The sequence below is a fragment of the Petaurus breviceps genome, unplaced genomic scaffold (assembly GCF_028583685.1).
Source record: "Petaurus breviceps papuanus isolate PSGF00001 unplaced genomic scaffold, PetGlider_PUasm1.0 108, whole genome shotgun sequence".
In the NCBI taxonomy this organism is placed as follows: domain Eukaryota; kingdom Metazoa; phylum Chordata; class Mammalia; order Diprotodontia; family Petauridae; genus Petaurus; species Petaurus breviceps.
The window spans coordinates 957,820-980,463 of NW_027185593.1; the positions used below are offsets into that span (position 1 = coordinate 957,820).

Sequence of the window (22,644 nt, forward strand, 5' to 3'; positions counted from 1 at the left end):
GATTCTTGTAACTGATTCCCCTGGAGATGTTGCACATGCTTTGCCCCATGACCCCTGAATTCTCAATTCGTTTCAGTGAGAGGGCCCCTGTCTGGAGTGGTGCAAAAAACCAGCATCCTTAGATCGGAAATATAACAATATATACAGCTGTCTGAGATCTGCATTTGACTGACAACTCTGTGGGGCAGGGGCTTTCATCTTCATCTTACAGATGAGGAAACTGAGGCACCGAGTGGTTCGTTTCAGCGAGGCTGAGGAAGGCATGCATATGGCCTCTTGAGCTCTCTTTCTGCTTTCGAAGAAATGAACCCCCCCAAGGGCAGGGGTTGTGTCTCACCCAGCTGTTTGTCCTTCTCTGAGGAGGTTAAGCCCTTAAAATAATGAGTTAGCCCATTCCTGGGGAGGCACACACGATTTTTAAAACACCTATTTAAATGTCCTTTCTCAGCTTTAGGTCCACAGACCTATCAGACTTTGGGAGGCTTTAGCATGCATAATGTCAGAGCTGGAAGAGCCTTCGGCACAAAGAATTTCAAGGCTGTGGGAGGAAACCTTAGGGTGGAGAACGTTAGAGTTGGAAGGAACCCTAGAATGTCGGGGCTTAGCACCAGCTCATCTGGTAACCTAGAACGTCAGAGCTGGGAGGGGATGTAAAGACCATCCAGCTTAATCCCCTGGTTTTACTGGGGAGTAAACAAACCCAGGGAGGGGTGGTGTTTTAGGAGTAGAGGGAGTCGGGTTGTGGGGGGCCTTGAACGCTGATTCAGCCGGCAATGGGGAGCCACTGGAGGTTGTGGAGGAGAGGAGTGACTCCAAGATCGTTGGGGTTGGGCGGGCAACAATGAGGGATTAGAAGCAGGCAGGCGGGCGGGGGGGGGGGGAAGAGCAGGGCGGGGGGGGGCTGGAGGGAAGAGAGGAAGGTGTGAATTGGGGAGGCGGCAGCGAGGGGGAAAAGAACTAGCAGATGCGAGGGAGCAGCAGAGCTCTTAGGAGGGTGCGGAAGCTAGCGCGCAGGTGGCCCTGAGCGGAGAATGGCAGGAAGGCGCGTGCCCGCGTGCCCGCGCGCCCCCGCCCCTGCCCAGAGCTCTAGAGCCCCGGGAGCACGCAGCCCGCACTCAGCCCAAGCTGCTGCCCCCAGCCGACAGCCTCGGCTGTCGCCGCTGCCGCCGCCGCCGCCGCCGCCGCCGAGCCCGTTGCGCCTGCGCCTTAGCACCCAGCGCCCTCTCTTCCCTCCCTCCCCTCACCGCTTTTTCCCAGCCGCGCAGGCGTCTTCCCTCCGGCTCTGCGCGAGGCCCGGTGCGCCTGCGCGGGGTTCCCGCTAGCGGCGCCTGCGCGCTGTGGCCGCCAGCGGCCCGGCCCGGCGCCTGCGCGGTGGCCCTCGCTGGAGGAGGAGGAGGAGGAGGAGGAGGGGGAGGAGGAGGAGGAGGAGGGGGGGGAGGAGGAGGAGGAGGAGGAGACGGGAGGGGAGGAGAAGATGGCGACTTCGAACAATCCGCGGAAATTCAGCGAGAAGATCGCTCTGCACAACCAGAAGCAGGCAGAGGAGACGGCGGCCTTCGAGGAGGTGATGAAGGACCTGAGCCTGACGCGGGCGGCCCGGGTAAGAGAAGCCCCCTCCTCACCCCCCAGCTCACCCCCGCTCATCCCTCCCCTGATCATCCTCGTCCTCCCCCTCCCCGCCCCCAGCGGGGGCGCGCACGGGAGGCGCGCGGGCACGAGGCGGGAGCGCGCGCCGACGGCCGCGGGGATGGGGGCGGGGGGCGCCGGGCGAGTGACCCACTCCGCGCTGAGGGAGCAGGTGGCCCCTCCCTCGTGGGGTCCTGTGGGTGTGTGTAAACATTTGGCCCCTCCCCCGTGGGGGTCCTGGGGGAGACAGGTGACCCCTCCCTCACGGAGGGTCTTGAGGGCCCCTCCTCCATGGGATGTTGTGGGGGAAGCAAGTGGTCCCTCCCCGGTGTGGGGGGTCTTGAAGGTTAACGGGTGGCCCCTCCCCTATGGGAGTCTCGAGGAGGAAGCTGGTGGCCCCGCCCCCACAGGGTCTTGGGGGGCAAGCAGGTGGCCCCTCTCCCTGGGCATTTTGGAGGGGAAGCAGGTGGCCCCTCCTTCACGAGTTTTTTTTTAGTGGGGGAGGCAGGTGGCCCCTCCCCTAAGGGGTCCCGATTGGGGGAAGCCCCCCTCCCGATCAGCATCCTGAGGTGACAGGTGTCCCCACTCCGGAGTTCTAAAGCTGAGCCAGGGCTGGGCAGAGTCAAGTTCTGCAGGTACCCCCTAGGGCACGACTGGCCAAAAAGAGCTAGTGAGGGACATTGAAAAAATCTAACTTTTAATTGATGTGCCTATTTTTGTTACCAGAAAATTCCACTTTTTATAGTCTATAGGTATGTATTTTGTGCGAAGTCAAGTTCCCTGCGAAGGCTCCGAGCCTCTGGTGGACCCACCAGTGCTTTCTTCCCCAGTGTAGGAGGAGAGATGCCGGTAGCTCTGTCCCCCCTGAGCCCTCGGGGAGCAGGTGCTTTCCCCCCACGGCCGCACTGGGCCCGAGGAGGGGGAAGCTCTATCGAATTGCTGTTGCCTTGATCCCATTGGGTACTGCTTGGGGTGGGGAAGAGGATGCAGGTGCCTTCCTTGGGTCTCATTCCAAAGTATACCCCATTTCCGGGGCCAGTAGAGGCAGCTGTGGTCAGTGCAGTGTAATGCTTTTGAGTATGAGGACTTTTTTAACATCAAAAAATTTCTCAGTCCCCCTCTCCTCCCCAAATCATGGTAATTGTGTAATTTGTATCCAGTGATTTGAGAAAATAATGACAAAAATCCACTATAAATTCAGTATCACTTTTAAATGACTGTGTTTTAATCACAATAGTGTCCAATGTATTTGGAAAAAAAGTAATACATATGTATGAAGCATTTTTTCAGTCTATAAAAAGGTATGTTTACTTATTTATGGATTTGATAACCCCTTGCCTTCCTTGGTAATAATTCTATGATCACCCTACTCCCCCAAATCTGTTGCTCACAGCTGGGGAACTACTGGACTAATTTGAGTCAGGAAATCCCTCCCCCCCCTTTTGTTAATTGTATTTTTAGCCTTTTGGCAAATCTTTGCCTCAGTTCTTTCTTCTGTCAAATTACAGTATCTTCTCTGCTTATCGCCTGGTGTGATTTTGAAGATAAAATTAGGTGAGAGACCTTTGAAAGATTAAAAGTGACACAATAGTATCAGAAATCATAAATTACTCTGTCTCTTTTACAGAGCATTGGGGATTCATGTCTTCTGTGGCTCTGAGTGGGAAGCTGGAAGGCTAGGAAGCTCAGGTGCATCCAGAGGGGTCTGCATATGGCCCCCTTCCTGGCCATCATAGCCCACTCTTAATTTTGCCCCCTCAATACCTCCAGAGTGAAGCAGGGGCATGCTGGTGCCACTTGGTAGTAGAAAGAACTTTGGATTTAGAGTCTGGAGACTTGGGTTTGAGCGCCAGTTCAGAAGCCTATTAACTGGTCAGTCCTCAGGTATTTATTAAGCACTGAATGTGGGTCAGGCACTGTGTTAAGCACTGGGGATACAAGGAATGTTCAGAAAAAAAAAATTGTCCCTGCCCTCAAGGAGCTTACTTTCTAATGGGGGAGACTACATATGAAGAAATCAACCCTGTGACTTAGGGCAAGCCCCTTCCACTTTTTGAGCCTTAGTTTCCTCATTTGTAAAATGAAGACAATAGCATTTGTCCTTCCTGCCTTAAAGGGTTGTTCCTAAAAATTAGAGAGTGACTGTAAGGCACTCAGGTTTAAAACCTTATGTAAATGCTTCTTGTTATTGTAGTGTCTCCCCCTCTCTTTCTCTTTGGATGCTTGAGCTGTGGGTGAAAATGAGCTATTTTTATTATAGGAAAGGTTTACAAATACCACTTTATGTTACTCCTGGGCTCCGAACGAGGCTTTTGTGTCTTCTTATTGCCCAAAGGATAAGACGCAAAGACCTCAGCCTAGCATAGAAGGGCCTGCCTCCTGAGTCAGTCTTCCACTGATCTTCCCAGCCTTGTTTCACATTCTTCCTTGTGCACCCTACGTGTCCATTCTGCCCACTCATGAGATTTCAGGACCTGCAAATCTCTGCATTGTTATGTTAGATCCCTAGTTGGCCTCCAGTCCATCCTCCACTTGGCTGCCCAAATACTTCTGGGCTCTCCTCCCTCACTCTTGTCCATTTCCCATATGCTGCCCAACTGATCTTCCCAAAACACAGATCTGACACGGTCCTTTCTCTTCTCTGTGGACTCCAGAGGCACCTGATCATTTGGGGATAAAATATAAACTCTGTTGGCTGATCAAAACTCTTCATCACCTGGTTGTACTTGACTTTTCCTGCCTTCTTTCCACCTTCTTTCCCCTCCCATTCTGTTTTTGGGCCACCCTGACCACCTTCTCACAGCATATCCTACCTGGTGCCCCACCTCTCCTCGACTTTGGCTCTTGGCATGCTCTTTCTCCTGCCCTCAGCCTCTCAGAGGCCTTGACTTGCTTCCAAGTTCATCTCATGAGCCACTTTCTCCAGGAAGCCTTTCTTGTTGCCCCCACCGCAATTACCTAATATTTATCTTGTCAGGACTCAAATATGTATATAGCTCCCCCATTAGAAAGTAAGCTCCCTGAACCCAGGAATTATTTCATTTTTGTGTTTGGATCTCTAGTACCTGGCATACAGCAAATACTTAATAAATGCATGTTGATTGATGGTCATCTCCTATCTCCATGCATTCATGTATACTGCCCCCCATTTCAGTCAGTCAGTAAACATTTATTAAGCACTTACTATATGGAAAGTGGGGAGCTGGCATACTGTATCATAGGTGTCACAGTGGATAGAGCTCAGGGCTTGGAATCAGGAAGACTCATCCTCATGAATTCAAATCTGACCTCAGACACTTGCTAGCTGGGTGGCCCTGGGCAAGTCACTTCACCCTGTTTGCCTCAGTTTCCTCACCTGTCAAATGAGCTGGAGAAGAAAATGGCAAACCACTCCAGTAACTCTGCCAAGAAAACCTCAAAAGGGGCCACTAAAAGTCAGACACGAATGAAGAGACTCAACCAAAAATAATAATAATAATATGCTAGCTACTATGCTAAATACTGGGGATACAAAGAAAGGTGAAGACAGCCCCTGCCCTCAAGGAGCCCCCAGTTTACTGGGGGAGACAACAGGCAAACGACTGTGTACAAATAGGATGTCGACCAGACAGGTTGGAGGTGATAAGCATAATCAGCAGAGGGAAGGCAGTAACGTTAAGGGGAATGGGGAAAGGCTTCTTGTGGAAGGTGAGAGTTTGGCTGGGATTGGAAGGAAGCAGCAGTGAAGAGGGATGAGGGGAGGCAGGAGAAAATGCCCAGAGCTGAGACGAGGAGCAGCTCATGTGAGGACCAGCCAGGCTCACCGGATGGCATCTCATATCACCTGTTGAAGGCTTTCTCTTCTTGGCATAGTTTATGTGCCTCCCCTCTTTCCTGAAACCTTCCTTAATCCCCTTCCTCTTGAAAGTGGTCTTTTGCTCCTCAGATGTGTTTTTCCTAGACCTGTGATTTCATTGGTATAGGGATTTCCACGTGGGGAACTCTCTCTTGTGATTTATAATCCTAGAATGTTGTCTGGGGCCACTGAGAGGTTAAGGGACATTCTCAGAGTCCCTACCAGTGTATGTCAGAGGTGGGTCTAGAAACCCGCTCTCTATTTCCTGTGCCACGCTGCCTTTCTTCCTTGGGTTTTCTTAAAGCACTTTGCAACTTTAATGGACCCCCATCACAGTCTGCTTGTAGTATACTTATTTGTGGGCATGGCCCAGTCCTGGCTCCCAACTAAATTGTAAATTCCTTGGGGGGCACAGGAGGGCAGAATAGGCCTTTTTCATTTTTGTAGCCCCAGGGCCCAGTACAGTGTCTTATGATGAATAGGTACTTAATTAATGATTGTTGGATTTTAAATTGTTTGCAACCATTTCCACATTTTCATAGCTCTGTGCTACTCTGCCCTTTGCTGAAAGGGGAGCCAGGCCCCTTTGGAGAGCTGGTGTGGCCAGATTGGATTATCACAGCTAGTATCAGAATGGAGGGGTGGCTCTCAGTTCACATTCCTGCATAGCACCTTTTTGGGTCCAGATGAAAGATGAGGTGGGTAGGATCTGACAGTCAGGACCAGTGGAGAGAGATTGTGAACATCCAGTCCTCCCACCATGGAGGTATGTTTATGAACAATGTCTGTCTGCCTAGAACAGGTGTAGACTAAGTAAAGTCCTGAGGTTGGAATCACTGATACTGTTACTCATATGTTCTACTAATTGTTATCCGTGGTAATTAGTACACTTTTAGCTCTTTCTAGCCTTAGGAAACACCATAATTAGACATTGCAGTGTAATGAGTAAGTCCACACCACTATCTCTGTCACTTCTTAGTAGGGGCATCAGGCCAGTTTTTTTTATACAGTGTTTTTACGTGTGTGTATTGGGGGGATGGTCAGAAACTGGGGCTAAGTCTTTTTGTCCATCTGCTGGTGTAGAACCAGGATCTGGGAGAGATTTTGTTTCTTAGCGACTAGCTCATCTCTGAAAGAGATTGTCAGCTTTTGTCTCATTGCTGTATTAATAATAACTTGCACACAGTAGGGGCTTAATTGAATTAATTAACTTGAGAATGCAGGCTAGTTGATAGCTATGCAGAGTAGCAGCAACCCTTGCGAATGAATTAGATGATGGATGTTTCTTTGTATCTTTGCACTGGTTGCCTAGACTCCTCCAAGGCTGGTGAAAAAATAGACCTTTTCATGTAAAGATAGTGCCCCAGTGGAAGGACTCCCTGCACTGGAGAGGTGGGATACCTGGGTTCAAGTTTCATTTCTGCCACTGACCAACTGTGTGGCCTCTGGAAAGTCACTTTATCTTTCTGGCCTCAGTTTTTCCTTACCTGTAAAAGGAAGGGATTGGGGCTAAATTATCTTTGGGGTACCCCAATTAATAATCTATGAGTCTATAGAATTTAGACCATAGAAGCTAGAAGGGAGGAAAGGGGCCCAGAGAGGTAAGACTGGTCCTGTCCTTCCTCCCTGTCCAACCTCCACAGCACATACATATGAGGGTCAGGATCGTACGGTCCTATACCAGGAGTTGGGAGGGCCCTCCAAGGCCATCTAGCCCAAACCCTCCTGCAGTGGTGAAGGGACTTGTTTGAGGTCACACAGGAGTAATGATCTGAGACCAGAGATGGGATCGGACCTTGTGTTCTGGCTCTTGACTTGCCTCTTTCACAAGATCACACCATGACAGGCTGCCATAAAATTGTCACTGAGGCAGCGTTATAGAACTAGGTTATCTGTGCTGTCATGGAACAACGTGGTGCAAAGGAGCCCAGATTTGGGAGGCAGGAGGCCTGCCTATGTGACCTTTGGCAGATCGTTTTGTATTTTGCTACCTTGGTTTCTTCTTTTTCAGAAATACTAGCTTATTTCTGACATTCTTTGTTTGGAGAGCCCTTCTGTCTCTAACACTGTAATAACAATAATGACTGCCACTTATCTAGTACTTTAGTTTGCCAAGTGCCTCACATTTGTTTGAGCTTGATAAGAATCCTGGGATGTAGCTACGTACTGAAGCTGGGGTTATGCCCATTTTATAGATGAAGAACTGAGGTTCAGAAAGGGAAACAGATTGGTGCTTTGGAACCAAATTGCACAGGGTCAAAGTTTAATAATAGCAGGCATTTATAAGGGCAGCTAGGTTGTACAGTACCTAGAGCATTGGGCCTGGAGTCAGGAAGACCTGAGTTTGAATCTGGCTTCAGGCACTTATTAACTGTGTGACCCTGGAGCAACTCATTTCACCCTGTTTGCCTCAGTTTCCTCATCTGTAAAATGAGCTGGAGAAGGAAACGGCAAATCACTCCAGTATCTCTGCCAAGAAAACCTCAAATGGGGTCATAGAGTTGGACATGACTGAACAACAGCAAAAAAGCATTTATATAGTGTTTTAGAATTTGCAGTGTGCTTTACACAGATTACCTTATTTGATCCTGGAATTTGAACTTGGGTCATTCTGACACCACATCTGCTACTTAATCCTCTGTGTTTTTACTACTTCTCTGTGATCTCAGAGCATTTTCACTGCTGACATTGTCTGTGTTCTCAGCCCTTTCACCTCTTACTGTGTTCTAAGGTCTCTCAGCCCTGAAGTTCTGTGTTCTATGGTCAAGGTCTCTTCCCAACTCTGACATTTTCACTGGCTAATTTCATTAGTGCTTTCAGTTATTATCTGTATGCGGATAAACCAGAGCTATTTATCCAGTCCTCATCTTTCTCTTGAACTAACTCCTGAGCTGATTGATTCTTTCACTAACTGCCTTTTGGGCATCCAGAATTGGACGTCCCTTAAGTATCTCAAACACAACATGTTCAAAGAAGAACTTAATACCTTTGTCCCCAGACTGTCTTCTTTTCCCATTTTTCTGATTACTGTCCAGGCACCACCATCCTTCCTCCTCGAGCTTCATTTGCAATCACTCCTGTGTGTTGTCAGACCTTGTTATTATTCCATCCTCCCCATCTCTTGTACTTGTCCCCTTCTCTCTGCTCACACAGCCCCACTGTGGTGCAGACCCTCATCACTTCATACCTGGGCACTACAGTGGCCTGCTGGTGAGCCTCTCTGTCTCAAGCCTCTCCCCATTCCGGTCTGTCCTCCACTCAGGTGCCAAATCATGGGTTTGACCATGTCACTGCCCAGCTCAGTAAACTCCGTGGGCTCTCTCTTACCTCTAGGATCAGACACAAGACTCTGTTTGGCATGTACGGCCTCTCACAATCTGGCCCCTTTCCACCTTTCCAGTCCTCTTACGCTTTACTCCCTCTGATCTCCCTCCGCGGACTAACTTGCTGTTCCTTCCATGTGACACTCCATTTCCCACCTCCGTGTTTCGGTGCCGGTTGCCCCCCAGCTGGAATATTCTTCCTCTTCACCTCCACCACCTGCCTTTAAAGGAGGCCTTTGCCACTCCCTTGCCTCTTGAGCCCTCTCCCTCTGACATTGCCCTCCCTTCACACCGTGTGTATCCTGCATTTCATTTCCATAGCTGTTTGAACGTTTTCTTCCTCATGGACTCCTTGCCTTTCTTTGTGTCCTCAGTGCCTGGCACACAGTAGATGCTTAATAAGTGCTTGTTGATTGACCGCTCTGTGTTTTTAGGACCTTTTCACCTCTGACATTCTGTTATTCTCCGTTCTAAGGTTCCTCCTCATTTTGACACTTAGATTTTGTATTCAGAGATTCCTCACGACTCTGACATTCTGTGATCCTGTGACATGTTTGTTAGTAGGCTTTAATTCAAAGTCCGTTGAGTTCCTTTGGGCCGGTAAACCAGGAGCCCTGCGTTGCTGTTAGAATGGTTGGATGAGCCAGGATTGTGCCTTCTTTTAAATGACAGACTGTTTCATAACCAGCAGCTTGTGGAACACTCTTTCTAGTGCATCCTGGATGTTGAAGTTTGTTCTTCCAGGCACTTCTTTCCCTGATGAAGATTACGATTCCTTTTTGACTTCAGAGGGAATGTAAGAGGCTATGGTTGAAAACTTCATTCCCCAGGAGTTCCCCTCCTGGTTTGATCCTTTCCATATTTATCTGGATGGTAGTGGGGTATGGGATGTGGTCACCATAAATGCAGCACACCAGAAGCCTGCCTCTTTCTTTTTCCCAGTGAATCCATTTCTCCTCCTCCTCATCCTTTTTTTCCATGGATGGCAATGTCTTTTTTCTAGCTGCCCAGGTTCACAGTGTAGGAGTCAGTATCACTTCTCACTCTCACCCTTCAAGGCCAGTCATTTGCCATTCTTGGGATCTCCGGCATCTGCCCCTTTGTCTACACACACCCCACAAACACCTTGGTGTTACAGATCTTTGTCACCTTTCAGTTAGCCTCTCACTTGGCTCTCTTGCCTTGTTTCTAATCCATCCTTCACACAGAGGCCAAACTAGTATTCCTGAAGTAAAGGCTTGACCATGTTCTTCCCCATTGCCTCTAGGCTCAAATACAAACTCCTCTATTTGGCATTTCAAGCCTGTCTTTTCCCCTTGCCTCTCTTTCACTTTCCTTCCATCCATTTTCTGCTCTAGCCGGACTGTCCTGCTTGCCATTTCCTGAACATGACCTGTCTCCTTTGAACAGGTTGTTCTCTATGCATAGAACAGTTTCCTTCCTTACTCCAACCCTATGGAGCCCTCAGACCTTTTCCAGGTTCAGCTTAGTGCCCCTTCCTTTAAGGGCCTTCCCTGATTCCTCCAGTTTTTCATGTCCCCCTCCACATATCACTTGGTGTATTTTTTGTATAGCCTTAATTGGCTTGTCTGTGAACATGGTGCACACCCCAAAAGAATGAGTGTAAACTCTCTGGGGGCAGGGACTTTGCCACTTTTCTGTTTGTATGACTGGCTCCAAGCACAGTCCCTGGCATCCAGCAGACACTTAATGCTTAGTGATTGATGGGCGTCCTTTATTTACAGACTTTCCAGCATGGTCATAGATCAGAGATTTGGTTCTGGAAGGGGCCTTAAAGGCCTTCAGTTCAACCCTTTCATTTTACACATGAGGAAACCAAGACCCAGGGAAGTTTAGTTACTTGCCCAAGTTGGCAGAAATGAGATTTGTATCTGGGTCCTTTGACTTCAGAGCCAGGGCTCTATTCACTGTATGACATGAGAACACTTTAGCGAAGATGATTGGTAGCTTTCGTAATACACATCAAAATGAATACCCACTTTGATGACGCTTCCTCTGAGCAATGCATTTGCAACTTGCATGTCCAGCTAATGAGGCTCTTCTTGTTACTCCTGCATCCCCTGAATACATGTCTGTCGTGTGGATTCTTTCTGACCAGGCGGGTGAACTGGCACCTGGACACTGGATACCAGCATACAAGTGAAAGGCAAAGCAGGAAGCCGGAGCTCTGGACAATTAGAAATAAGTCTGGGTGGCTTTCAGTCCAAAAGCAAGATGCAGCTACAAACCAGAACTTTCTGCTTTTTGATTGGGTAATATGTTCCTCAGTTTTGTGAACCAGACCAAAAGCTTTCCTTTCGCAGAATTGGGCTGAGTGTCTTCTAGTGTTAATTGTTGAGCCTACTGCATCCTTAGAGTCTGCAGGTGAGAGGTGAGATGATGTGTCCCTACTCTTAACTGATGGAATTTATATTCCGACTTTGAAAGCAGAAACTGTGCAGGGGTGCTTTTCTCGTCTTTGTCTTCTGTGGGTTTGATTCAGATAAGTGTGAACCCTTATGCTGTGTGCTGGAAATAAATTCCAAGATGAAATGGGGTAACCTCCTGCTCCAAGGAGCTTACAGTCTAGTAGGGGAAGTGGCTTGCTTTCGTGGAATTATTCTTCAGTATATCAGGGATCTATGATTTTTCTCAGTGTGCATTCACTGATACATATTGCAACCCCTTTTTGATTTAATAGAGAGCTGCTCTTTGAGAGTTGCTTTTGCTGAAAAAATTTATCTTCCTGCAACCATACTGGTGATACTGTCTCTGAATTTAGTTGTTATTGGGATGAAAGACAGAATCTATCACCAGGGCCATACTGTGATTATCATCATCATTAGAGATAAGATGTATGCACAAGTAATGTTTTTCTTTTTACATGTTGAAGTCCAGCTGATCCTTTAGAGCCCAGCTCATTACTATGGGAAGCCTTCACTGTAGTCCTGCCCTCCTCTTTAAGGACAATCGTCTTTAACAGTTTGAGGGGCTGTGGTGTGACAGAGAAATTATACTTGCTCTTGCTGGCCCTGAGGAAAAGGAGGAGCAATGGGGAGAAGTTATGGGGAGGCATGTTTTTTTGGCGCAGTATGAGGAAAAACTTCCTAATAACTGGAACTGTTCCCAAATAGGATTGGTTGCCTCAGGAGGTCGTGGCTTCCCCTCCAGTGAAGATCTTCAGGCATAGGTTGAATGATCACTTGCTTGGAATTTCGTCTGTGATTTCCTGTACAGGTGTGGGTGGGCCTGAGATCTCTTCCAGCTGAGAGTGCGTGACCCTATGACAGGGAGTAATGGGAAGAAGAATGATTGAGGAAAATCTTTGTGGAAGAATGGTGCCCGGAAAGGGCCAAAAAGGGATAGATTTCCACTGATGGAGATGGGGGGAAGGGAGCCAGTGGGTAGAAAACCACTCCAGGCATGGGAGGTGTAATGTAAACTAAGTGAGAAGGGGCTAAAGAAGGCAAAGAGGATGGCTGAAGAAGTTGGCCAGGTTGGCTGTGGTCTATGGTGTGTGCAGGGGGGCTGTGTAAACAAGGCTGGAAAATAACAAGAACACTAACAAGGCACAATGTGATGTCTTGGATGGAGTCCTGCCTCTAACTTACACTGGCAAGTCGTTTTACCTCAAGAGAGTCAATAAACATTGGTTAAACACCTACTATGTGTCAAGCCCAAGCTAAGGGCTGAAGATACAAAGAAAGGCCCTTAAGGAGTTCAGAATCTAGGGAGACAATACATCAGAAAGAAGCAGAAAAGGGAGGGGGTACTCTTGGGAGCATGCTGAAGTCCTGGAGCCGGGGCAGGAAATGATCAGAGGAGGTCTTATAGTGTGGATTTCATCTTGCAGGATGATGTGTTCATTTCTGGAGATCATGATGTCCAGGAGGGCAGACCAGGAGTTATGAGGTGAATGCCCTGGGAACAGCTCCCAGATGTGCCCCGCCCCCATGCTTCCCCCCCCTCCCCCCCCAGGAGGCTGGGGAGGTATGAGTTCCTGAGTGGATTTCCTCCTATAGAATGATAGATTTCTGGAGATTGTGAAGTCCAGAAGAGAAGCCAGATGGGAAATGAACCTCTCAATTTTCTAGGCAAATTCTCTGACTATAAATTGCAGGGAGGTGCCTATCTGCATTGGTAAAAAGGGAGTTTTGTCCTCCAAGTTCCCCATATCGGTGAAATCCCCATCTTTGTAATAATGGTGATACAGTTTCTTATTTCTCTGATGCTTTGTCGTTAATTAAACTTTTTCCTTATAACAACCCCATACTCAGTATGACCACCTTACTTTAGTGTCTCAGAGTCCCTGCTTTCCTTCAAGGTTCACCTAAAGTGCCACCTTCTCTTGGAGGCCTTTTCTGACTCTCCTCTACCCCCAGGGGAGCATGGCTTTACTACCCCCCACCCCCCGCCAATCTCCTTAAATCTGTTTTGTCTGTCTATGTACATGTCTCCTATGGCTGGGCTGTAAGCTCGGTGAGGGTAGGGATTCTTTGGTTTGCCTTTGGAGTCCTAGTGCCTACCACAGTATCTGCATATACTAGATTTGATAAAGCTGTATTCATTGACTGATTGAAAAACTCCTCCCAGATAAATAGTCTTGTTTTCCCCTTGCTGCAAATGAACAGACTGATCCCCTACGTGGGGAAGTGACTTGCCATTAGTCAGTCACACAACAAACCAGGCTCTGTGACTCAGGAGTACCCTGCTCATTTAGGAGGAGTCATAGCCAAGGCCTCGAATGCCAGGCTAAGGAGCATTGTGGCCAAAGGAGAGAATCCTCTTATGTGAATCCCAGCTGAAAGGGAGCTTGGGCATTTCCCAAAGAGCCAGACTCACACTCTCCTCATCCTTTCTCAGAGCAGCCCAGGAAAGAGGTGGGACAGAGGGTTAGAGGAAAGTAATTTTTTATGATAAACTTAGTCATTCAACAAAAACATTCAAAGAGACAATGTTTTAAAAAATGAAATAAAGCTCTATGACTATAAATCCAAAGTACTTTCAGTATGTTTTAAACATTGCATATTAACTTCAACTTGATAACAAAAAGGCCATTTGCTTCTATTCCCCCTTCCAGTCTCTTTATTTCTGTGCATTTAAAGAAAATCTGGTGCTGTAGTCATTATCGTTTATTTTGTATAGTCATAGGCCTTGTGGATCCTGTTCCGACTCTGCTTTCCTTGTTCTCTGGGCCACTGTTTCTCTGTAGACTTCATGTTGGTAATTTCTTGCAATATAATAATATTTCATCGTGTAGAGTTATTGGTTTATTTGGCCATTCCCCTAGTCATTGGACATGTGGGTTACTTTCATTTTTTGGTTATTACAAATAAACTGTTATGAGGGATTTCTATATAGACAGGCCTTTTTTTAATGACATCTTTAGGGTCTAGTCCTAGTAGCAATATCACTAGGGTAAAGGCTGTGATTTGTAATTTGTAATTCTTTTGTATATTGATTGCCTTGTTGCTTTTGGAGTGGATGTTTGGGTACAAATTGTGCAAACTTCTCTTTGGGGATAGTCTGGATTGTCAATCAGTCAATCAACAGGCATTTATAAGTGTCTTTTGTGGGCCAGGCACTGAGCTGGGCCCTCAGAATACAAACATGAAATAAAAAACCATCTAGTTCATTGGGAAAGACAACATATATGCATATATGTCTATACAGATTAAATTATGGGGTAATTTGGGTAGAGGGGCACTAGCAGCTAGGTAGGTCATGAAAGGTCATTTTGGAGATGCATTTGAGCTGAGCTTTGAAGGAAACAAGGGCTTTTAAGAGGCAGAGGTGAAGAGGGTGTGTTTCCTACCGTGAAACCTACCGTGTTTTCCCGATAATAAGACCTATCCCGAAAATAAGCCCTCCCCCGAAAATAAGCCCTATTGAGATTGCTACTGTAGTGAAGGTAATCCCCTGCGCTACATGCTACATTACGGTACCCTCTGTATGCACCGCCCCCCCCCTGGGTGAAACGCACGCCATGCTCCGAGCTGCATCCAATCAGAGCTGCAGCAGTGAGCGCGTCATCCTGTTCTTCCCCAGTGATTTGCTTATTGAATAAAGGTACATTTTTTTGTTCACATTTACCTGTTTATTAAAATTGCTGTCAATGTTCATTAAAATAAGCCCTCCCCTGAAAATAAGCCCTCTGGTGTTTTTCTGTCCAAAAAAATAATAAGACAGTGTCTTATTATCGGGGAAACACGGTAGGTGCAGCCTGGAAAAAGGGAGGTGCTTCCTTTCTCCATGGCGGAACTTCTTTGTATGCACCTTGAGGCTCTCCTGGAAAGAGGAGAGGCAACTGTCAGGTAGAAAAAGGTCTGAAGATATCTAGCCTTGGTGTACTTGGTATTTTTGCATCCTGCTAAAATGGTGATGGCAGATTTCAGTTGATATGTGCTTTTATTTTAATGGAAATTTGGACTATTACATGGTATATTCAGGGTGGGTTGGAAAATCAGACAGTCACAAAGTGGCATTGTGAGATGTAGAGGTATATGACAGTTCCTGCCCTCCAGGAATTTAATGTCTAGTTTGGGCTTGAGGAATTGCTGACATGAGTAACTATATTATAAGGCAATGTGGGATAAGAACCTGGTGATGATATTGAGTGACCACATAGTGTAGGGTAGAAAGCCCTGACTTGGCCATCAGGAGACCTGAATTTTAATCCTGGTTCTGCCATTAACTCACTGTGATCAAGGGGAAGTCATTTAACTTTTGTGGTTCCCAGTATCCCTTTCTGTGAGGTAATGGTGTTTAGTTTAGATGGTACTTTGTATTGCTGTAATATTTTGTCCTTCTATGTTTCCATGAGAGAGAGTGATGACAGGAAAAGACTTGTCCTCTCTTTTTCTAGGGAGCTCCCATCCTCCCCACAGCAGTGGAAAGGGCGTGGGCTCAGGTTTGCCTCCCTTTTTTGTTATTCCCGGCATTGGTTCCCACTCCACAGTCTGCAGGAGGTGATTTCCAACAGTGATCAGCTGTTTGAAGGCCAGGAGTTGAGGGCCTGGCTGCCCATATGGATTCTGCCTTCCTCAGGAGCTGCCACATCTCTGGCTGGGTGGCTGATCCAGGTGCACAAACAGGGAAGCTAGTAAAAGGCTCTGCCCAGGGGAGGAGTGGAGAAAGTCAATATTTATCATTTGCCGGATGTAAAGAAAGGGTGCTCCTAGGTTAGCATCTTCAGGTGCCTCCATTGACATTAGAAGAAACCGACCCAACAGAGATTCCTGGACACTGGGGACATTCAGGCCAAGTCAGAGGGCTGCTTTTCTCCCGAAAACCCTCCAATAGCTTCAGGTCTTAAGGGATTGGACTTGGAAAATTGCTACCTTGATTTTTAGGAGACCGATGAATTTCTCATCTTTCTAGGAAAGAAAAACAAAAAGAGGCTAAAGGGCCTGCAGTGGCTAGAGGACATTGTTTCCTCATTTCAGGTCACACTCCAGATTAGCATCCCAGAGGTCTCAAAATCATTGGAGGCCATCATTCCTCTGGAACGACTCCAAGAGAAGGCTAGCTGGCCTGGGCAGTGAGTGTAATGGAAAGAGCCCATATTGGGAATGAGAAGAACCAGTTTGTTTCCCTGACACCTTTCTAAGTTTCAATTTCTTCAGGTGTAAAATGAAGTTGGGGACTTGTCCCATTCCCTTTATAGGGTTTGTATGAGGATAGTCTGGGCTCACAGACATTAAAGCACTACATGCTTGTACAGTTGTTATGGGATAGGCAAGAGACTTAGTGTGACAAAATTGGAGCCCAAGCTGGAGGAGATACCATGGTGGCCAAGGAGATGTGGTGTAAAGGAAAGGAGTCAGGGGATCTGGCTTAAAATCTTGGCTTGGTTTTTGGCTAGCTGCATGATCTAAGCCACTCTGGCCATTGCTAAATATCTTCCTGGTAAAATTAGGGCTCCTTCTCTAAGATTTCATCCAGTTCTGTAATTCAGTGATTTCCAGCCATAGATGCCCCCCAAGTGGGTCTTTTCTCTTCCCCCTATCTTGAAGGTAAAAAGGGAGTGTGCTTGAGTGGGAAGAAGTAATAGGTACTCTCAAGAGTACCTTTCTGTACCCTTGGGTGGGATCATTATGAAAATGACGACATTCTACGTACTGTGTCCTTATTCCAAAAGTGTCCACCCATAGCCTACCATTGTGGGATAGTTTTTAAAGCATCAGAAAGTCCAAACAATTGGGGAAAGCAAAGATTTACTATATGTCATTTGCTTTAGTTGGTATATATTTTTAAAAAGACATTTGTGTTAGAACCCACTGCCCCTGTCAGCTTGGAGTCTGGCCCTCTGCGTGGATGTGGCTACTTTGAATCCAAGACAGTTGTTGAATCACTGGGAAATTTCTGTAGATTGTGATTGGAAAACGTTGTTATGGGTAATCCAGGGTGGTGAAAAAACCAGGGGTTTGGGAGGCTTAGTGACCTTTCAAGATTTGTTACTCCATTTCCTGCCTTTAAGACCCTGATGGAATCAGCTTCCTTGGAGCCTTATTATTGCTCATTGCTCAAGGGGGACCATTAATCCTTGTGCTGCCTTTGTCACAGGGGAAACAATCACATGAAATCATATATGAGGTGCTCTTCAGACCTTCAAAACTTATAGTTAATGTGAGCTATTATTAAATTGTGGAGGCAGTAGAGTGCTGGGCATGTGACCTTAGACAATTACTGTCTGTGTGACCCTGAACAAGTCACTCAAATTCTGTTTGCTTTAATCCACTGAGGAAGAAAATGGCAAACCACTCCAGTATCTTTACCACAAAAACCCCCAGGTACTGTATAACAGGTCCATGGGGTCAGAAAGAGTTGGACACATCTGAACAGCAGCAACATTATGAAACTGTAAAGCATGATAGAAACATGAGCAATTATTATTGCTATTATATTGACAGTCTGAAACCACTCAGAAGCATTTCATAGTATTGCTCATGAAATCACATGTCCTTAAAGTATCATTGTCATGGTGTAATGGAATGAGTCCTTAATTTGGAGTTTGAAGACCTGAGTTCAAATCCTTGCTTTGCTATTTACCTGTGTGACTTTGGGTACATCATTGGGTACATCATTCCCTCTGTATCTTCAGTTTACTTGTTTGCAAAATGAGAGGGTTGGACTAGGGCCCTTCCAGTTCTACATCTGTGATCCCATGCATCAGAATCATTAACTGCTTTACATGAAAATGATTAACTCAGTGTTATCAGTTGAGACCCTGGTTGTTTTCATTGAGTGAGACTGGGCTAGAAGCCAGCAAAAGTTGTCTGAATAAGCTGTGCAATAATTTGGATTGCCCACAGCACAGTATGTAACTTAGAGTGATAGAGAAAAATACTCTTATTAACCTTATTCTCTGATTTAGCAACCTGAGAAGTGCTTTAAAGTCTTTTCTGGAAACTAAAAGAGAATTTAGGGTCTGAGTTCATAAACAAGATTATTGTTTTAGCTGTCTAGCCTGTTATCCTGCTAATAATTGTAATTGTACCTAGGAAGTGGCACAGCGCAGTTGGAGACTGAATGTACAACATCATAGCAGTGAACTCATTGTTGGTCAATTCCCACTTTGTCAGTCTCTGAATGACTACAGGGTGTCCTTAGTCTCATGCACTTTTTAATTATTTTTGAATGAATTGTTGACATTTGCAGAGATTGCATGTGTGTGAAGTGATTTTGAGGAGCTTGTGGATATCTCATTTATAGGGGGAGAAGAGGGATTATTAAAAACTACTGGATATTACCTTTCCTCTTTCTGCCCCATTTATGTGTAAATATCCAGTTTGTCTCATGCTGTAGGAAAGGCCTCTTTCTTGCCTGATTGAAAAAATACACAACATTTGAAAAAATTCAGTGTAGAAGTCAAAACGCCAAACTTTGTAGGCTCGCTCCTCGTACCATGAGTACCTGAGGCTGGGATGGTGAGCCAGTCCCAACCGGCCATTGCAGCAGAAAGCTTTGAGGAGGAGTGTGTGGGGAGCCAGTGTGCCTGGCGCCAGGGGCTTGGTTTTTCAGGGTCCCTGCCCTTCTGGTGTTGAGAACATGGTGGGGCTGAAAGTGAAAGGGTTACTTATGCTCTAGGATCCTAGGAATTTGCCATGGCACCAGATCACATGAAAATAAATTTCCCACAAGAGTTAAGTTACTGTTCCGGTACCTCTTTCAGAGAGAGTGTGAGTTTTGGAAGGGAAATAGTCCATATGACCATGTCTCGTAGTGCTTCGTTCAGCTCAACAACAAGTAGACTCAGCCAGGGTCTGTGAAGCAGCCACCATGAGGAGAGGAGAGAAGAGGAGGGGGAAGGAAGGAGTGAGGGAGTGAAGGGGGGAGAAGAAAGGGGTGAGAGGGGGAGAGAGAGAGAGAGACAGAGACAGAGACAGAGAGAGACAGAGAGAGAGAGAATGAACAGGAGTGAGCTTGGGAGGAGGCTACTGCACCAGCACAGTAACAAAGCAGATCGAGAGAAGGGCAGAAATCTAAATGAGGTGCTCTGCCAGGATCCAGGAAGGACGAATCACAGAGTTTTAGAGCTGAGGAGGACCTAAGAAAAAAAGCTTTGTCCAATTCCCTCATTTTCACAAAAGAAATTGTGGCCTGTGATATGTCCATAGTCACAGAATTTAGCAAGTGCCAGAGCTGGGGCTTGAACTCGGCTCTTCAGACTCAAGTCCACTGTTCTTCCTTGAAGCCATGCTGCCTCTCCTTTCTAGCTCTCTATATCTTTTCCGAGTGTGTCAACAAGACAGGTTACTTGGGTGTTCAAGCTGCCTGAGTGAAGTCCTTTCTCAACCCCCGAGTGGCTTCCAGTTACCCCTTGGATGGGATGTTTTGGTTGTTTTTCATTCACTCGTTAATTTATTTTGCTTTAAGCACCGTGGATCACCTGTCGCTCCCAGCCCACACTTAATAACTGACATTTATATAGCACTTTAAGGTTCGCAAAGAGGCTTACGTACTTTCTCATTTGAGCCTCACAATCTTTACACTCTTTGGAATCATGGCTGGCAAATTGTTTCACTTTGCTGATCTTCAGATTCCTCCTTTGTAAAATGAAGATAATAATCCTTGCAGTAGTACCTGCCTCACAGGGTTGTTGGGAAGAAAGGACACTGTAACGTGTAAGGAGTTGTAGAAAAGTGAGCTGATACTATTATTTGAGAAAATGATAAAACGAATGCATAGTTTTCCTGCTTAAAAGTTGGCTAGGAGGCTGAAGTAGAATAATATTAATCTTTCTGTTTACAAATAGCTGAACTGGTGACTTCCCCTACTTTGCTTTTTCTTGGAAAAACATGGTTCCTGAGCCGTGGGAGAGGGCCGGCTTCACCTGCCCAGGAAGGTTTTCATCATAAACTAGAATGAAATTCCATCTTGTCCAGATGTTGCCATTGGACCGGAACATGGAATTCAAAATGTGGGACAGGGATCGTGCTTATTCTCCTCAGGCTGTTCCTGTTACAGCTCCCTTCCACCCGCCTAGTGAAAGTCCAGCTCATCCTTTAACACTCAGCTCAGCCCCAGAGTCTGAATGAGCTGTCCCCCCACATAGCGTTCTCTTTGCCATCTCCTTTACTCATTTATCATGTATCGTTTTTACTCTGGTTATTTGTTACACCGTAGTAGAGCAGAAGGAACGCTGGATTTGTTGGCTTATGAGGCTTGAATTTGAATCCTGACTTGGCTGCACCTTAAGTATGTATGGTGCCTTTGGACAAGTGACTTCATTTTTTTTTAGTCTTAGATTCATCATCCATAAAATGAAGATGATGTTTTTTGTCTTTTTTGGCTCATAGGACATTTGTGAGGAAAGTACTTTTTAAACCTTAAAATGCCATATGGACATGAGGTTTTGTTATTTTCATCAGTGTAGGCTGTAAGATCACAGGAGGTCCTGGACTGGGCATTTGACATTAATGAGGGGTCAAAGAGAGAGAGCCCTGGGACTCCACTGGTCCATCCAGACAAGGTCGGGGGATGAGGCCATATGGGAGCATATGAACCAAAGTCAGTCCACAGGCTATGTGGACACAGCCTTGTGCTAGGTGTTGAAGATACAGAGACAAAAAATGAAGGCATTTTCACTCTTGAGAAGTTTACATTTTGTCCGAGAAGACAACAGGTATGTCTGGCGGTATATATAGGAGAGGTCCAAGATAGTTAAATGTGAGGTAATTACCCAGGGGGACTCTTGGTGATAGGGAGGGTGAGGAAAGGCTCTGTGTCCAAGGTAGGGCTTGAATTACATTTTGAAGGGAGAGAGAGAGTGTGGAAGGTGAAAGTAAGAAGGAAATGCATTCCAGGCATAGAGGGTAGTCAGAGGAAAAGCATGGGAACAGGAAATAGAATGTGTTAGTGGCATAGAGAGAAGGCTAGTGTAGCTGGACCATAGAATGTGGGAAAAGGAATCACGTACAGTGACCTTAGGAGGGTAGGCTGTGAAAATTGTTTGTATTTGGGTCTAAAGGCAATGTAGAACCACTGACGTTTACCTGGTAGAGAATGACACGGTCAGATCTACTTCGGCAACTGCCTGGAGAATGGGCTGGAGTGAGGAGAGACCAGAGGCTGGGAGACCAGTGAGGAGATGCAGTCATGCAGGCAAGAGCTCATAACAGTGCCTAGCATGTCCTCCTGTAAGATGTGCAAAGGAGGGGGAGCATGGCCATGTGAGTAGAGAGCAGGGGCTCAGAAGAAATGTTGTGGAGGTAAAAGTAGCAGGATTTGCCAGCTGATTTTTGGAAGAATGGTGATCCTTTTGAAAGTTTGGAACAGGAATGGGTTGGCTAGGAAGACCTAATTAATTCTCTATTGGATATGTTGAGTTGGAGATGACTCTGGGGCATCCAATTTGAAATGTCCAGTGGGCAGTTGGGGATGTAGGACTGAAGCTGAGGGAGAGATTGATATTTAGATATGGGAGTCATCTGTAGAAAGATGATAGTTAAATTAATGGAAGCTGATGAGGTCACAGAGAGAAATGAGAGGAGACCAGGACAGAGCCTTGTAGAGCACCCACAGTCAGGGAGTATGGTGTGAATGGTGAGCCAGTTAAAGGAGACTGAAGGGGTGTGGTCTGGCAGGTAGGAAGAGAACCAGCAGCAAAGGATTGTCTTCAAAGGCAGGAAAGAGCAGTGGGGGAAGATAGTAGTCAGCAGAGAGCTCAAGAATGGTGAGCATCGACACAGGGCCTTTACTTTTAGCCAGCAAGTGATCATGTTAACTTTGGGGAGAACAGTTTCAGTTGAGGGATGAAGAAATGAAAGCAATGCTCTTAGCTTTTTCTAGGAGTTTGGCAGAGAAAAGAAGACGAGATATAGGATGATAATTTGAGGGGATGTTAGGGTATAGTAAAGATTCTTTTAAAGGACGGGGGAGATTTAGGCATGTTTGAAGGCAACAGGGAAAGAACTAGTAGATAAGGATTGCCTGAAAATTAGAAAGATGGAGCTGATTGAGGGGCCAGTCTGCTGGAGAAGATGGGAGGGGATGCGATAAAAGGCCCATAGAGATAGGTTGGCCTTGGCATGAGAAGGGCTAGCTTATCATCAGAGACTGGAGTGAAAAAAGAGACAGGGGAGGTGATGTGAAGGGGTTTTGAGATGAAGAGATTGGGGGAAAAGGGAGCTCACATAGAATGACCTCAATTTTCTCAGTAAAGTAAGGAGTGAGGTCCTCAGCTGAGAAACTAAGGGAACAGGGAGGTGTTGGAGACTTGAGGAGAGAAGAGGAAGTTTGGAATACTTTCTGTGGGGAGTAAGATAATGAATTTACTAGGGAGGGGAGAAAAGGACTGCCTTGCTGAATTGAGGGCCCAGCTGGGGTTAGGTAATATAAACTTGTAGTTCACCCAGT

General features: G+C 46.4%; 1 protein-coding gene across 6 annotated transcripts in view; it reads left to right on the top strand.

Moving 5' to 3' along the window:
• The first annotated feature begins 1,401 nt into the window (after positions 1–1,401).
• The window catches only part of CRTC1 (CREB regulated transcription coactivator 1), a 135,545-nt gene continuing 114,302 nt past the window's right edge, over positions 1,402–22,644 (top strand). For all 6 annotated transcript variants that reach the window (XM_069067227.1, XM_069067328.1, XM_069067368.1 and 3 more), the window contains exon 1: positions 1,402–1,600. In XM_069067227.1, coding sequence (XP_068923328.1) covers positions 1,475–1,600 — 126 coding nt within the window. In that variant the 5' untranslated portion in view covers positions 1,402–1,474. The remainder of the gene's footprint in view (positions 1,601–22,644) is intronic.